Here is a 16,130-nt window from a genome sequence, read left to right on the forward strand (position 1 = left end):
CACTTCTATAGATGTCATCATCAACAACTTTCATATTTTACCACATCCTACCTGATCAGAAGCGCGTAGGATTGACAGACCGGCACCTCGAGCTGCGAAACATCGACCATGTCATCGGCTGGGGTTCCAGCACTACCAGCGGACCTTCTGCACCTGCTCGCGACAGAGCTGTCAGACCGGCTTGACTTCACAACATTGTATAACTGTGTGGTGAGCAGCAAGCACCTAGCAAGCTCTGGCGCGGTGAACGCGCTTTACAGGTTCGTTGCTCCTCGTTGAAATTGCTAGACATGTCGGCTGACTGTGATTAGGATAAGCCATGAAGCACCGGTCAAGGGTAAGAAACTGAAGTGCAGAAGGCCTCCGTTGTCCAAGACTGTCTCGGACGCCAGACTGCCGTCCATTCTACACTGTCTGCGACACCCGCTGACCTTATACGCTTTGCTTTGCAGGCGGCGACGATCGCCTGTCTCTAGCAGACCAAGAGCAGACTACACAACGATGGTCGATAATGTGGAGAACCATTATTCTTTCGACATTTGGGAAGACTGTTTTCCCGTACTGCCGACATTTGAGGTTCTTGGATCTGCTCGATCTCAGTGACCTGCTCGAAGATGATCGCTTCCGTGGCAAAATCGCGAAGGAATTCTTCAGCGGCGAGCTTCAACAGTTCCATCATGTTCAGCACATCCGTGGCAAGAATCGGCACACTCGTTTGGATACGAAGAAAATTGTCACTGCCATTGGAGATCGAATCGTCCAGCATGCGCCCTTGCTCGAGGAGCTCTCCGAGTCTGCGAACGCGGACATCCTATCGACGGCACTGTTGAACTGGACTCCCCACCTCTCTCATCTCAGATCGCTAGATTTCGGAGATGGGAAGGCACTGGCCAACGAAACGGTCAGAAATCTCCTCCTTACTCACTGTCGCAACCTAGATACCTTGCGAATTTATCATGCGTCCAACGAGGATGCTGATCACACTCTCGCCGCCTTCATCAGCGAGATGCCGGAGAACAGTCTGATTTACTTCGAGACCATTAGCAATTGTCGCATCGGACCAGAGACATGTTTGGCACTCAATCGGCACGGCAAAAGCTTGCGCTCGTTGAAGTTGGGACTCGATGCTGCTGGAATCCAGGCTCTCGGACTGCTACAGAATTGTACGGCAGTTGAAATCCTTGCACTCTCCTCTGCCATGGCTTCACCGGACCTCAAGGCCACCGAGAACGACGTATACCTCGATATTCTTGGATGGCTGAAGAGCTGCAACAACCTGAAAGACGTGAGCTTCACAAACATCGTGTCAGCACCAGATCTCCTCCTTCCTGTGCTATTGAATAGCGAGGTGCAGCTGGAGAAGCTGCAAATCAATGCTCCTATTGAAGGCGCAATGTATGTCGTGCAGAATCATCCCGAGTTCCACCAGGCACTTCGCAATCAGCGAACTCTAAGCAGTCTTCTGCTGAGAGCTGACCCGGATCCACCGACAAGAGATGATATTGAGACTTTGGTCAATTCTGTCTGCGCACTGGGGGACCTTCGGGAGCTCAGCCTGACCCGTATTTCTGACTACTTCACTGACGAGCATATCCAACTGCTCACGGACCATCTCTCGAATCTCGAGGATCTTTATGTTGGCGGCTATGCGGTCACTGACGCCATCTGGCCGAGTGTGGCAAAGTTGCAGAATCTGAGGACTGTCACGTTCAGCGGCATATCGAAGTTCACTGAGAACGGTATCTTGGACTTCATCGATCGACTGGGAGATGGAGTCCGTGGCATTTTGCTCTCCATTGAGAACGCGGATCCAGATGCGCCCATCTCAGAGGATAGTCAAGAGCTCATTAGGGATGTCATGGCAACCAAGCTGGACGGTAGATTCGAATACCAGTTGCTCAGAGGTATGTTGCTCTTCACTGCGAAGCATACAGGCGAAACTTGGGCTAACCACCTTGAATGATAGATCCGAACGCCTTCGATTTCGATTCGGATGAAGATTCAGACTGATCGTTCTTGGACAACATGGCCCAACCATGCTAGCATGTCCGGAACTGTGCCATCCACGCCACTCACCGACATTGAGACACCATCGGCTATCTGCTTGCTCCATCCTTCGTGCTACGCGAAAAGTCTCTGGAAAACCTGAGGCAGCTTTGATGACGTCAGCCATCGTTTGTGACAAACCGATGGAAATACATCAACAAGCACAACTTCACACTGAGGTTTGGTGATTACACAGTTGACGATGAAGCGGATTCTGGTCGTTGCAGGATCTGACAGTTCGGGTGGCGCGTGAGTATCAGCATTATCCGCATGACATATTCTGCAACTGACTGATCATTATTTTGCAGCGGGCTGGAGGCAGATCAAAAAGTTATAGCGGCCCATGGTTGCTATGCTATGACTGCGACGGCCGCTTTGACGGCGCAGAACACGCAAGGCGTCCACGGCATGCACGATGTTCCCTCCACATTTGTTCAACAGCAGATCGATGTCTGCATCGACGACATAGGAGTAGATGTTCTCAAGACAGGTATTGGACTTTGCTTGCAGACTTGCAATGTTCCAGAATGACAGCACTAAGCACTCAAAAGGCATGCTCGCTTCGGCACAGACCGTTCAAGTTGTCGCTGATTCCATTCGACGCCACAAGATCGGCCTCAGTGTTATTGATCCTGTGCGTCGACTTAGTTCACTCTTTTCTTATTGCTCGCCGTCACTAACACACACAAGGTCATGGTCTCAACGAGTGGATCGGAGCTCCTTCCAGAGGAAGCTGTTTCAACACTTTGCAGCCAACTGCTCCCTGTCTCTACCATCTGCACTCCCAACATTCCCGAGGCGGTTCTGATGCTTCGCAAGAGCGGTCGACCTTCCGTGGAAGTACAGAACTTGAACGACTTGAAGGGTCTCGCAGCTGCAGTGCATGCATTGGGTCCGAGATATGTCCTTCTGAAGGGAGGCCATCTTCCTCTCACGTCTGACCACTCAGTGGCTCGGACAGAGGAAGAGAAGCAGATTGTGGTGAACGTCCTCTTCGATGGCAAGTCAGCAGAGATGATCGAGTTTCCGTATCAGAAGTCACGACACACCCATGGCACCGGATGCTCATTAGCCTGTGAGTACGAGTCCATCGAAATGCTGCTCAGCAGTACTAATGCCATTTAGCTGCACTCGCCTGCAACCTTGCCCTTGGTCTGGACATGAAGCAAGCTGTAAAGGCAGCAAGCAGATATGTCGACGCTGGCATCAAATCAGCTGTTCAGCTGGGGCAAGGTTCTGGACCGATCAACCATTTCCATTCACTACAGATCATGCCATTCGTACCGTGAGCTTGGTCTATCACTTCCTAAAGCTTTTTCGTCATAGTGACTGACATTCTGCAGAGGCGGCTTCGTGGATTACATCCTTGATCGATCCGATGTGCAGCCAGCATGGCATGCATTTACACACCACGACTTTGTCGAGAAGATGGGAGACGGAACTTTGTCGACAGAGTTGTTCAAGGACTACATGATCCAAGACTACCTCTATCTGGTCAGTCCTCGTCACGCTGCCACGGGCTTCGAGAACACTGCTGACTGATCGAAGATTCATTTCGCGAGAGCCAACGCTCTGGCTGGCTACAAGACGAAGAACATTGAAGATATCGCCGGTGTGAGTGTTCGCCTTGTCCACGGTACAGCACCAAAGCTAACGTTGAAACAGGCTGCCCAGCTCGTTACGCACATTCGCCACGAGATCAACCTTCACATCAGCGAATGCAAAGAGTTCGGGTTGACGCAGCAGTACATGGACCAGTGCGAGGAGAGTCAAGGTATGACAAGGGCGCCTCGTCGAATGGACACAAAGACTGATCAATCATCCAGCGTGTACGGCGTACTCACGCTACGTGCTCGACATTGGACAATCGGAGGACTGGTTGGCGCTGCAAGTCAGCTTGCTGCCGTGTCTGCTCGGCTATAGCGTGATTGCACGACGACTGAAAGAGCTTCAGAAGACGACGCCACCCAGCACTCCCAACAGATACCTCACTTGGATCAACAACTACGTCGCCGAAGAATATGCAACGGCTGTCAAAAAGGGTTGTGATCTGATCGAGAAGCATGCGTCGAGGCAGTCTCCATACCGGATTGAGGAGTTGGTGAAGATCTTCATTCATGCAACCAAGGTAAGCTGCGCATTGCTGGAGTCGAAAGAGGCGTACTGACTTTCGTCGCAGATGGAGACGGGTTTCTGGGCAATGGCTTCGGGTCCGAAGTCCACACCATGAATCGAGGGAGCAGGGTGGAGCGCGGGACAGGGAACAGGAACTAGGATTTCAACACTTCGTATCGTACAGCTTCGATGTGCCAACATGCTGTACCTGTTTCTACCGGCCGAATTTGCAAAGGGATAACCCGGTCGAACGATCGAGTACGAATCCGTAATGCTAAAATATAAGAAGGCGCATCTTAGGGAAGACCTTCGCACGCTATGAGGCCCATGACCCGGTCGAACGATCGAGTACGAAGCCTTAATGCTAAATATAAGAAGGCGCATCGCAGGGGAGGCCTTCGTACGCTATAATCCGGTCGAACGAGTGGGGATTGGGATACAAAAGGGGTACGCCCCACGATCATTCTTCGAAGGAAAGCTCTATCCCGTTACTCGGACATTCAAGCGTATATTCACGATCCCATCAAGGACCGATTATCACTACCGCCTACCATGCACGTCAAAGCCGCCTCCCTCCTCGCCGCCGCACAGGCTATCGCTTGCGCTGCTACTACCGTCTGGCACATCGAAGACTTCGATGTCGTCTGCACCACACCGTTTACACCCTGCTCCTACAGCTTCGGCGTTACTAGCGCCGGCGATTCCGACCTAGGATGGTGTACTATATCTCCAGATTGATCACAACGCCGATTTGCGACGTTTGGTATACGAGACGTCGGTTCTAAGGCAGTAGTAAATGGTTCTAACTGTGCGTCGCCTTCTAAAATCCCCTGCGAACGGATCCTTTTACGCAGAAGTAAGACTTTTATCGTTACTGTCGTCGCCGAGTACGCGTATCTTATAGTATCGCCTAGGTATAATTTATACTGCTGTCTCTCCTCGCATCGAAAGCCTAGTATAGAATATACGTAGTCTATACTATAATATTTCCGAGCGATTCTACCGACGACGACGGCGATAGTAGGAAACATTCTCTATAATCCTAAATAGGAAGTTTATCTTAGGAGGAATATAGGACGCCGCTCTCGATCGAAGTAGATATATAGGCCTTAGCAAATAGTCTAGAGATCTACCTATCGACGAAAATACTAAAATCGTAGAAATCGAGAAATCGACGTTATAATTAATTTAGAGGTATAGGGCGCTATCCTACCCGCGTAATAGCGTACTATTCGTAAGTTACTACTACTACCTCTATTTTACGAATTAGATGTTTAGACCTTTAATAATCTAGCTATATATAGCCCTTAATTAATATATACGCTACTACTAGTAATACCGTTGTTATACTCGTCGTCGCTATCGCTAAGGAGTCGTCTACTATAGAATCCGTTGCCCTTAGGCTATCGCCCTTAGGCTATCGCCCTTATTACGAATATACGCCTCTACGAATATACGAATATACGCCCTTAGCGCTCGCCGGTAATCTTAGCGTAATCCTACCGCTATACTACGCCTACGGCCTAATTACGACTACCTTCGCGAGGAGATTAAAGTCCTACTATACGTCTTAGGACTAAGCTACGAGGCTGTAAGAGCATAGCTAAGAGAGTAAAAGTAGGTAGATATATCCCTTAGAACTTTAAGGCGACAACTAGTAACTTAGGGCATTATAATAAGGCCTCGGAGGCCTAATCTCGGTAAGAATAATAAGGAGCGCCTACGTACGAGGGTTAAGTACCTATTCTAGGAAACGGATAAGAAGGATAATATATACTATAAGATCCTATAGCTAGATAGGTTTAAGCTCTCGAAGTAGTAGTTCGTTTAATTAAGGAAGAGTATAGGTTTCTACCGTAGGATCCCTAAGGATAATTAGCCGACATATAATAAGATTATTAAGAGCGTATTAGTCGGAGTTATTAAGGGTAGAGCGCTAGAAGATTACGGATACCGTAGTCTCGTAAGGGAGATATAGAAGGAGTTTAGACTAATTAGAAGGTTCGCGATCTCGGGCTCCTAGTAAAGCTCTCGGTACTAATCCGTATATATAGGAACCGGATCTATAGCATCGCCTACCGAATAAACTCGGCGCCGTTCGAAGTACGTCGCATTAGTAAGAGAGTTAAGGTCCGCTCTTACCTTCTAAAGGCTAAGGGCCCGGATTATATATAGTCTATAGATGTATACTATAAGCTAGAGCTGTTTAGTATATAGTTCTACTACTATATTAACGTATATTTATATAAGATTATATAGGCGTACGTCGGCACTATAGCTAAGACGAAGTTCTCGGTATTCTATTAGTATCTCGGTGTAGTCGAATCCCTTAGGAAGACGCCGTAGGTAAGCTATAATCTTAGTGCACTTCTTAGTGCATCTCTCGACGCTGTCGCTAACCTTAATATATAGATTATACGTACTAACTATAGCGTAGAAACTCCGATAATAGCTAACGCTTATTTGTACTTCCGCGAGCATTAAGAAGGGCACTAACTCCGCTTTAATAAGGGCTTCTAGTATATAACTAGTAAGGGCAACAACACTATTAAACGTTTCTAGGGTCTTAGAGCAACAGCGGCGTTTAATAGATAGCGTAACTTCTTTATTAAGCTCCGTAACAAGCGTCTATATAACGAGGATTAAAAGGCTAACCGCATAGCGTTCCTCGCTATCTACCTACCTATTATCCGATATACCGTATAGATATTCGTCCTTACTTATAATCGCTACTGCATTCGTAAGTACCCTAAGATCCCTAAGTATATTAATAGAATACCGAACATCCTCTACGACTATCTAGAGCTAAAGGGCACCGAGCCGTATAGTATCGACCTTAACGTTACGTATCCGTAGATATAAGAAATAATCGACCGGAAGGACGAGTTTAGTAAGATACCGATCTACCGAGATCTCTACTTAGATCTACCTAAGATGTAACCTATTAGGTAACACCGGCGGCTCGCTAATTTAAATATATATAGACCTCGTTTTATACTTTCCGCCTAGTACTATATAATAGGTTAACGCTTGCCTTACCGCTACTAGATTCCCTACTAAACTAAATAGTCGTAAGAAGACTATAAGTAGTAATAAGCTCTATGTCGTCGTATATCTTTATGTCCGCGCTATAGCCGCTACTTATCTAGCTACCGGTAGTAAGCTAGTAGAGTTTAAGACGTCGGCCTAAGGTATAGGCCTATAGCTAAGGGATCGTATAAGGTAGGTATTTGCGGAGAATAGCTTCCCTATCTAAGATATATAAGTAGAGCGCACTAAGAGCCTAGCATAATAGGCCCTTAAATAAAAACTCTACTCTTAATCCTTCCTAGCTATTAGCTCCTCGCCCTTCTTATCCTCTATACCCTCTATACCCTTACCCTTTATACCCTTAACATTGTCTACACCCTCTAATTTACGTATAATTAGTCTAACAATTAGTCTAATATATACGTATCTAGCCCTAAACGAAGCCTTTAATTATGCCTACTTATACTAAGTTCTACACCGACGGTAGAGCTCCTTACGTCGAACTTACTAGTAACTACGGCAACTACGGCTACGATCTACTATCTACCGAGAGCCGCGCTAAGAGCGCTTCCGCTACGTACGCCGCACTACCGCCGGTAAGTAAGCCTAGCACTAGAGCCTACTATAGCTATAGCGTCCTATAGTCCGGTCGTACTAATCTAATTCGCTAGAGTACTTCTAAGAAGTCTACCCGCCCTACTAACGCTAGTACTCGCGCTCCGTTAATCGACTATGCTACTTAAGCTACTACTGTTGCTTAAGCTACTACCGCTGCTCCGTCGCTAACTCCGCCTATATAGTAGACCGATCTAGCATCCTCCGGTGCGGCTAATAACGTAGCTAATAACGTAACTAACAACCGACGTAGTAGACCGTAAGTCGAAACTCTATAGGAAGTTAGCATTGCCTATATAATATATATAGTTAGCGTAAACACTCGTAAGCCGGCGGTGTATATATATAGCGAGCCGAAGGATGCCTTCGAGTAGACCGGCTAAGGCGTTATCGACAAGATAAGCGCTATCTTAGCGGGGATCTTAGTAGAAGAGCGGAAATCCTAGCTACTAAATTAGCTTCTTAATAAGAGCGATACTACTAGCCGTCGAGTCCGTAGCCTTAGTATTCGATACTACGACTACTTCCTTATAATTAAATATAACAATAAGAATTAACCTGTTCGGCTAGGTAACAATAGTACTATATCGCCGAGCATCCTTCGGTAGCTAGCGCCCTTCCTCCCTAATATTACGGTTAGGCTCGTTAAGGCTAGTATATACGTTACGCTACTTATTAACGAGCTTAGCTAGTTTAATATCTACGGAGGCTTCGTCAGTAATAAATCTAAGTACCGGCTAGAGTAGCGTATTAGATTATTCGTTACAAAGAAGCCTATACCGCTATTTAAGCTACTATAAGAGATAAAGAAGAAGGAGTAGAGCGGCGGTAAATTTATTAACGAGCTCGCCGCTACGACTAACGCTAGCGCTGCTCTTACCGCAGATCTTACCTCTAAGGGTAAGGCGGCTAAGTAACCGGCTAAGCCTAAGCTATCGGACGAGAACTAGCTATAGTAGGAGATCGAGGCATTTGCCGCTCTCGGTAGTAACGATACGTCTCTTAGTCCTAATCTCGCTCTTAAATTAGCCCTTACTAGGTCCCTTAAGCCTAAGCCTATCGAAGAGCCTACTACCGGTGCCTCGAGGCCTAGTAAACGTACTACTAGCTCGGAGCTCTAGCCGTCCTTACTAGTAAGACTTAACAACTCTATAATTGTTATCGACGACGACGTTAACTCCGATTCTAGCTTATAGGATATAATTGTTAAGGCTAGAGTAGTAGCCGTAAGAAGGGCTAAGGAGAAGGCGGCCGAGTCTAGCTCTACGGAGCTACTAGTATATACGCTAGTTAAGACTATAGCATCTTTAACGTCCTCCGGAGTAGCTAATATAATAGCGAAGGCACTATCGATAAAGAAGGTACGTAAGCTATCGCGTATACGTAAGCTATTATATACTCTAAACCTTACGCTATTATAAGAACGCTCTAAATTACCGGAGATCCCTCTTAAATAGGAGTAGAAGGGCTTTAAGGTAGAGCCGGTCGTCGATAAGCTAGTCGTTAATAAGCTAGTCGTTAATAAGCTAGTCGTTAATAAGCTAGTCGTTAATAAGCTAGTCGTTAATAAGCTAGTCGTTAATAAGCTAGTCCTTAAGGAGTCTATAGAGTAGAGCAATAGTCTACGGCGGAGCGGTCGGAAGAGGATTCTAACGTAGAAGAGGGCTAAGAGCGAATTTTAGTATTATCTTATAGCGTTTCTTAGTATAGTATACGGCAAGGGTAGTATATATAAAGGAAGCAGACATAATAGAAGTATATATAGAGGAAACTTAGGTATTATTTAGTAGCTCGAGAGCGACTCTTACTATATCTTAGTGCGTTTCTTACATATTTACCCTCTAACTTCGCTAAACGCCGCTTAATCGTAGTATCTTTCTCCTCTAACGTATCTCTCGCTACGACTAAGTCCTCTTAGTTTAGCTTATAGCTCGCTACTAAATCTAACTACTAATCTTTAAGGAGTTTAATCTTACTCGTAAGTCCCTTAATCTTAGCGCTATAGCTAGCTTTAAGGAGTTCGATCTTACTTAGTAGTGCCTTACCCTTACTCGCTAGCTCTAAATTCGCATTAGTTAATAGCTTAATATTATCCTTTATTGCTACTATCTTTACCTCTATATCTGCTATTATTCCTCCGCTAGTAGCATCCTCGATAGTAGGCTCTACTCCCTTATTAACTAGCTTACTAGTACCGTAGTTAGCCTTACTACGGCTAAAGTAATATCCGTAAGTCGTCTTATACGTTATAATGTCCTTATATACGCGACATACGTAGCCTACTCGCTTATAGAGTCTACACTCGGTAAACGCCGGCAATCCTAAAACGGGATAATTAGCTAAGATCGTACTAGGATATGCCGAGATCTCCTAGATTAAACTTACCTTCGTCTGTCTCCTATACTCGACCTATATAATTGTAGCGGTTAAGAGTCTACTTTCTGCTCTTCTGTATAGTAGCATCTACCGACTATGCTTTAGTAATAGCTTCGTTCTAAGTAGAGACGCTAATATACTACGGAGCGAATTAATCTATTATAGTCGGTATATAGTAGGCTCGGAGTTCTTTAGGTAGAGTCGAAGGAGATAGCGGCGGTGTTAGAGTTAGAGCATTATTAAAATCTTGTATTAGTGTATCTTCGCGCTCGAGCGGTAAGCCCTACGCTTCGAGTCTAGCTTTCTTAATAGCTTCGCCTTATAGTATGTTCTAAGTAGTAAAGGCTATAGTAAGCGAGAGCGAGAGCGGTAGAGATTAGTAGTAGTAGTAGTAATGTTAATGTTCGAGAGAGAGAGAAACGACCGCGGAAGGGGATATTTAAACCTACTAAACGCCCTTATTAGTATTATACGTACTTATATCTAATTGTTAGCTCTTAGCGTAATCTTAGTAGCTAGCTAACAATAGGTAGTAATATATAGCGACAATAGGAGCGTTTATTAAGGGAGTGAAGTTACTTAAGCTATGCACGTGACTATCAAATTACTAATTAAGAGGTAGTGGCAGTAACTTACGTATAGTACACCATCGCGTTTCGCGCGCAGTGCTCCGACCCAGAACGACGTGTCTACGATCCATCATTCCTGGCGTGCAAGATTACGTCCTCGGGACAAGACGTCGAGGCAGTAAAGGCCTTTGTCCTTATCGAGGAGCCGGACGCGATGGATACAGAAGGCTTGGCTTGGCTTTGGGTTGATCTGGACTTTAAGGATGGGTAAGTGCTAGTGTCGTTCAGTATAAGGACGATAGCTAATAAATGGGAATCCGAACAGAAGCGGCAAAGCCCAGACTTGGCATGCAGACGAGAAGGGAACTTTTGACAAGATTGTGAACGGGCCAAAAGCTTTCGATCTGGTTCCTGTGGCCGGGGAGGGCGATCCACCGACTGGCATGCAGTAAAGAAGGGAACTTTTGACAAGATTGTGAACGGGCCAAAAGCTTTCGATCTGGTTCCTGTGGCCGGGAAGGGCGCTCCACCGACCAAAGCGTAATTGTTTGCGTTGAAAATTCATGTCAGCATCAGGGAGAGCACGTTCTGTGGAACTTCTCGTATAGCGGGCGATTCTCCTTAGGCTATCGGGCCCTCAACGGCACTTCAATGGGGCCATATTTCATGCTTGTCAGTCTATCACAAGTACCCTATGGGTATATACCAATCTCTCTGCCAATCCCTCCCAATACCGCCCTGCCCGAACGCCTGCAAATGCTTCAGACTCATGTAGATGCTTCGTGAGTCTTACATGACCGTGCAGCAGCTGTTCTGCTTCTTGGCTGATTGGTAAAACATCTTGCTCTGTGCACTGAGGCCGTCCGACTTGGCGACTAGGCTGTCGATCTTCTCGCCACGTTCCAGCACTGATTCGATGGTCTTGTGAAGTACGATCTTAGTCTCGTCGAGCTCCTTCTGGATCTGATGTCACCTGTCAGAAATAATGCCCCCTTAGACCTGCTCTAACTTTGTCCTACCTTCATGATGCTGTCCGCCTGCTGCGGATCTTGGTATTTTGTAATGTACTCCTTCAAGGGTGGGAAAGGCACCTCTGCGCTGCTATTCGCCCATGCACTGCGTGGGTACCGGCTCAGAAACTCATCCATGATCTTGCTCAGCAGCTGATGTGCGACCATCCCGGGGTACTCGTGATCCGTGATTATTATGCCCGCAACGCCTTCGGAGCGTGCGTATGCGTGGAAGGTGTATGATTGCTCCTCGACATCTTGTCTCTGGCCGGGCTTCGTCCGCTCGGCGACGGTTTTGGCGAAAACGGACATGAACTCGCCGACGCTGCCGCGCGTGAAGCGTGAGAAGGAGGAGAGCTCACGCTCCGCACATAGCTCGACTGCGGGCTTCTCTTCGTTCTTGAGGATCTACTTCGTATGTTAGGGATGTGCAGCTGGTGATGGGGCCGGAGGCGGGCGCGCATACTCCGATGTAGAGGATCTTCATGATTGCGGTCGTTGGGAGGTCCGGAGGAGGCGGAACAAGTGTGGAATATCTGTACTTGTTGCGATTTAGCTCGTTGGAATGTCGCTGCCTGGCAGCAGAGTTGGTGGATGTGATGATTGTGATCGTACATCCCAAACCGAGGGGAGGGTGCCAAGCGTGACGCGCTGAGACGAGAGAGCTTCGATGGGCGTGGAGATCATCAGATCAAGTACCTGCGAAGTACCCATTCACGACTGCACTTCGACTCCTTTGCACTTCGCAGCATCTACAAAGGCATTGAATCCCTCACCATGGCTCCCATCACCACCGCCTCGAACGAGGAGACGCACGCCGCACTCCTCGATACTCTCGACATGCACAAGATTCACAAGCCGTTCCGCAACCCGAATTGGAAGCCGCCGCAGCGTCGAAACAAGAACCTCAAACAGATCTTGTCGGAGGCACAGCGCGCACAGCAAAGCATCATCAATACGCAGCAAAACTCCGGAGCCAGTACACCATTGCCTACGACCGACGGTACCAACACACCTTCGCTGAATCCCAACCCCGAGAAGGCAAGCCAGGATCTTGGAAGAGCTGTGCTGGAGAAGAACGCGAAGCAGAACAACGGGATCGCTACTCAACCTATCAGTGCTGGTTATGGAGGCTTCTCTGGTGTGACATATACCAGCATCGCTGCCGCACCCAGTCTGAAGCCAAAGAAGAAGTACTGCGACATTACAGGATTGCCTGCAAAATATAAGGATCCCAAGTCGGGACTATACTACTACAACGCGGAGATCTATGCAGTAGTCAATGGCCTGAGTACGACGCAGGTGCAGGAATACCTCGCTGCGAGAGGTGCCAACACGGTGTTGAAGTGAAAAGAGCGGATCCATGTGACGAAGCCGCCCCATGTGGAGAATTCTATGGAGCGGAAAGGTGGCAACACAACTCCAACACAAATGAGATGTTTGCATGCGGGTCGGCACATATCGTTGACTTCAGCATTTCGGAGACAGAGAGCGACATTTCCGACCGAGAGCGGAGGCTCCATAATAAAAGTCGCCGCTCTACGAAGCCGAGCAACGGACTTCGGCCGACTGGGGAAGGGTTTTCGAAGTGCCCAGGGAAAATGGCACTTCTTTCGGCGATCACACCGTCCGCTCGTGCTTACCGGGTCGGCAGAACACGACTACCGCTCACGCTATTGCACATGGCTGCCAATCGACTTTCACTGGCCGCGCCTGGATCTTCAGATGTCTCCAGTTTTCTGGTTTGACTTTGCGCCAGTGAAGTTTTGGCTAAAAACACGACTTTAGAGTACCACGATTTCCTCCTATCGGACGCTGATCTCCCGCCCTTATATGAATGACCTGTGGCAACGCGATCACTTTACCTACAACTCCTACCAACACATCCAACATCCAACATCCAACACCTGATCAAACCACCTACAATCACTCGACCGCTCATCAACATGTCTGAGTATTCTGCTACTGAGAGGTATGTACCGTGATCGATCTGATCGTCATCGATGGCAGAACCTCACAAGGCCGTTCACTTCGCACGAGCAAAGGCTGATCCTCCACAGAGTGCTGGCCATTCCTGAACTGCTGGAGAACGTCTTGCTTCAGCTCGGCTCCTCAGACGATACTTCCTGGAAACAGCTTTTCGTCGTTCAGCGCGTGTCCTCCACATTCGACGCAGTCATCAAGAGCTCGACCCAGCTGAGACGGGCAATGCATCTCGAGCGGCGGCGGCAGTCACTAGCAACGATGCCGACACCAATTCTTCCGGCAGATGCAGTCTCCACCTTGCAAAACGGAATAGACGCAGCACGACCTGCTTGCCTCGCCCGCTACCAACAATTCTTCTACTCGCTGGAGAAAATCATCTATCCTTTTTGGTGTAACCTACGGATAAGCTCCGGACCGAAAGGGACAGTTATCCTGCATCTTAATGTCTCCCTTTTCTGGTCAGAGGAGCTTGCCGGTTCTGGCACTGTGTCGGCACGAGTCCCTAGTACGCTCGACGGCAGCAATCCGGTGGAGAAGCTGAACTCATGGCGGAATCTCTTGGTTCCCTACGATCCACTTCACCCAGTCGAAGTCCACTGCTGCGGGTCCAAGATCATCGACACCTGCGGTGCTAAGTCCACCCTGGGTGAGCTTGCAGACGAGGCTATCCGGGCTGGAAGAGGGCACCTGAAGGGCGTGAAACAGATGGTGTACCACCAGCAGTAGGACGAGCGAGGCTTGAGGAATTGTTGCATTTAGATTGCGTACGGGAAGCGAGGTGTTCTGGGAGAGTCTACATTACGAGCATAGCGATATACCCAGGTGGCATATTTGCATTATTGACAGTCGGCGTGCTGGGAGCATAGATTAATCCACGATAGCGATACGAACATTGAGAGAGGTCTGAAATCCAGACTGAATGCCACGTGCCTCACTCGTGCTTCTTCCACGTTCCCACAGTTCGTCTTTCCGGCGCTGCGAAGCTTCAGCTGACACGAGGCCCAAACCATGGAATGCCAAATTACATCCCGTGGCTGCAAACACGCCGTTCCAGTCCGGATAAAAACGTTGCTGCCGACATGGCGCTCCGTGCTCCGCACAAGACAAGGGAACTTTTCGCACGGTGGACACTGCGCGATAGAGATTCATCGAGAGGGCTCTGTAGACTTCAACGGTACGGGTCATAATACCCAGCTATCTTACTCAGCTTTGCGTGCAGTTATTGACGTACTATGACCGCTCGATAGGTTGAGCAGGAGAACGGAGGCATCATGTCCCGGCCGCATCTGCCAACGATCAAAGATGGCGCGCGCACCTGCTGAACCATTCCACCAATACAGCTGCACCATTCGCACCTCGACTGTATGAAGGCACCATCGCAACGACTGCGCCATACATGAACCACCCCAGACCAGCAAACATGAACATCTCCCTCAACATCCATTTCGAGCCGACCGAAGGGAAACCAGAAGACCGCAAACTGACTTCGCTAAGAGGAAATCGACAGGTGAAGGTAAGGAACATCGTGCTTTCCATTCTTTCGTCCCTGCGGTTTGCTGACACAGTCCAGGCCGCTCGGATTGGTTGATGGAGTTCACGAACGGTCCGAAGAGGAGCTGGACACAGGCGAAAGGTCGCAAAATTGTCAATTTCGTGTCCTGATTCTGCCACTGGCCAATCCTGGCAGCTGCAGTTTGCAGTTTGCTTTTCCTGCCCAATACGCCGGTTCTTGTCGCCCTCAAATAACGCCCAAACTCCTCGCTGGAAAGTGTTCAAATCGCCGATCGCCTTTTCACGACTTCAAATCTCATCTGCTGTTGTTCTTGATGATGTCGCGCTCGGCCGGGTTGTATCTGTGTGGCCCGTTAGTCTCCTCCTCATGCCTCCTGCAGTAATTACGGCATACCTCAGCAGCTTCTCGATGAGGTCCACGTGGGTGAGCATCATGCGACGGCAGCAGTAGCGGTTCAGACCTAACGAGTCCATCGCATCACTGGTGAAAATTGCATATCAGCAGCCGCCTCTCCATTGCCTATACACGACTCCTCTGAAAAGTTCGCATCTTTCTGATTGTAGCTTCGTGACATACCCGTCGGTCATAGCTTCTCCGTCCTCTTTCACTGTTCCAATGAGCTCGACGTATCGTTCATAAAGGTCGGCGATGACCTGTTCGCGTGTCGGCATTAGCAGGCGGGTCATTGTCGTTGCGCGCTTCCAAAACGCACCTTGCCGCACGAGAAGCAGCGAATGGGAATGATCATGTTGGCGGTATTTGTCTCGAGCGGCGAGATTTCGATTGGTTCAGCAGTGTCGTTGTTGAATCGCGAAGATGGATGCGGTCGTCGATGGTGAAGATCAAATCGCGGACCGCTCTCCGCGCTTC

At 48.3% G+C, this 16,130-nt stretch overlaps 6 protein-coding genes across 6 annotated transcripts; 4 read left to right on the forward strand and 2 right to left on the reverse strand.

The window, feature by feature from the left end:
- Positions 1-27: 27 nt before the first annotated feature.
- On the forward strand, positions 28-1,963 carry MYCGRDRAFT_67873 (uncharacterized protein; the record flags this gene model as incomplete). Its single annotated transcript, XM_003854733.1, has 3 exons — positions 28-260; positions 312-337; positions 453-1,963. The coding sequence occupies 3 exons, from the start codon at positions 109-111 to the stop codon at positions 1,961-1,963; spliced, it is 1,689 nt and encodes a 562-aa protein (XP_003854781.1).
- Positions 1,872-4,213, forward strand: MYCGRDRAFT_67878 (uncharacterized protein; the record flags this gene model as incomplete). The annotated part of the gene is made up of 10 exons (XM_003854734.1): positions 1,872-1,904; positions 1,967-2,295; positions 2,355-2,536; positions 2,598-2,680; positions 2,737-3,121; positions 3,172-3,331; positions 3,390-3,540; positions 3,595-3,660; positions 3,712-3,820; positions 3,873-4,213. The coding sequence occupies 9 exons, from the start codon at positions 2,249-2,251 to the stop codon at positions 4,211-4,213; spliced, it is 1,524 nt and encodes a 507-aa protein (XP_003854782.1).
- A 7,281-nt stretch (positions 4,214-11,494) lies between these two features.
- On the reverse strand, positions 11,495-12,328 carry MYCGRDRAFT_67881 (uncharacterized protein; the record flags this gene model as incomplete). The annotated part of the gene is made up of 3 exons (XM_003855695.1): positions 11,495-11,714; positions 11,771-12,169; positions 12,228-12,328. The coding sequence occupies 3 exons, from the start codon at positions 12,246-12,248 to the stop codon at positions 11,541-11,543; spliced, it is 594 nt and encodes a 197-aa protein (XP_003855743.1).
- A 210-nt stretch (positions 12,329-12,538) lies between these two features.
- MYCGRDRAFT_37176 (uncharacterized protein) lies at positions 12,539-13,111 on the forward strand (the record flags this gene model as incomplete). Its single annotated transcript, XM_003854735.1, has 1 exon — positions 12,539-13,111. The coding sequence occupies one exon, from the start codon at positions 12,539-12,541 to the stop codon at positions 13,109-13,111; it is 573 nt and encodes a 190-aa protein (XP_003854783.1).
- A 596-nt stretch (positions 13,112-13,707) lies between these two features.
- MYCGRDRAFT_90465 (uncharacterized protein) lies at positions 13,708-14,473 on the forward strand (the record flags this gene model as incomplete). Its single annotated transcript, XM_003854736.1, has 2 exons — positions 13,708-13,733; positions 13,822-14,473. 2 exons carry the CDS (start codon positions 13,708-13,710, stop codon positions 14,471-14,473), a joined length of 678 nt encoding a protein of 225 aa, XP_003854784.1.
- A 772-nt stretch (positions 14,474-15,245) lies between these two features.
- Positions 15,246-16,028, reverse strand: MYCGRDRAFT_103070 (uncharacterized protein; the record flags this gene model as incomplete). Its single annotated transcript, XM_003855694.1, has 4 exons — positions 15,246-15,600; positions 15,654-15,740; positions 15,837-15,913; positions 15,973-16,028. 4 exons carry the CDS (start codon positions 16,006-16,008, stop codon positions 15,555-15,557), a joined length of 246 nt encoding a protein of 81 aa, XP_003855742.1.
- Between the last annotated feature and the right edge of the window lie 102 nt (positions 16,029-16,130).

This window comes from Zymoseptoria tritici, chromosome 2 (genome assembly GCF_000219625.1).
Source record: "Zymoseptoria tritici IPO323 chromosome 2, whole genome shotgun sequence".
Classification (NCBI taxonomy): Eukaryota; Fungi; Ascomycota; class Dothideomycetes; order Mycosphaerellales; family Mycosphaerellaceae; genus Zymoseptoria; species Zymoseptoria tritici.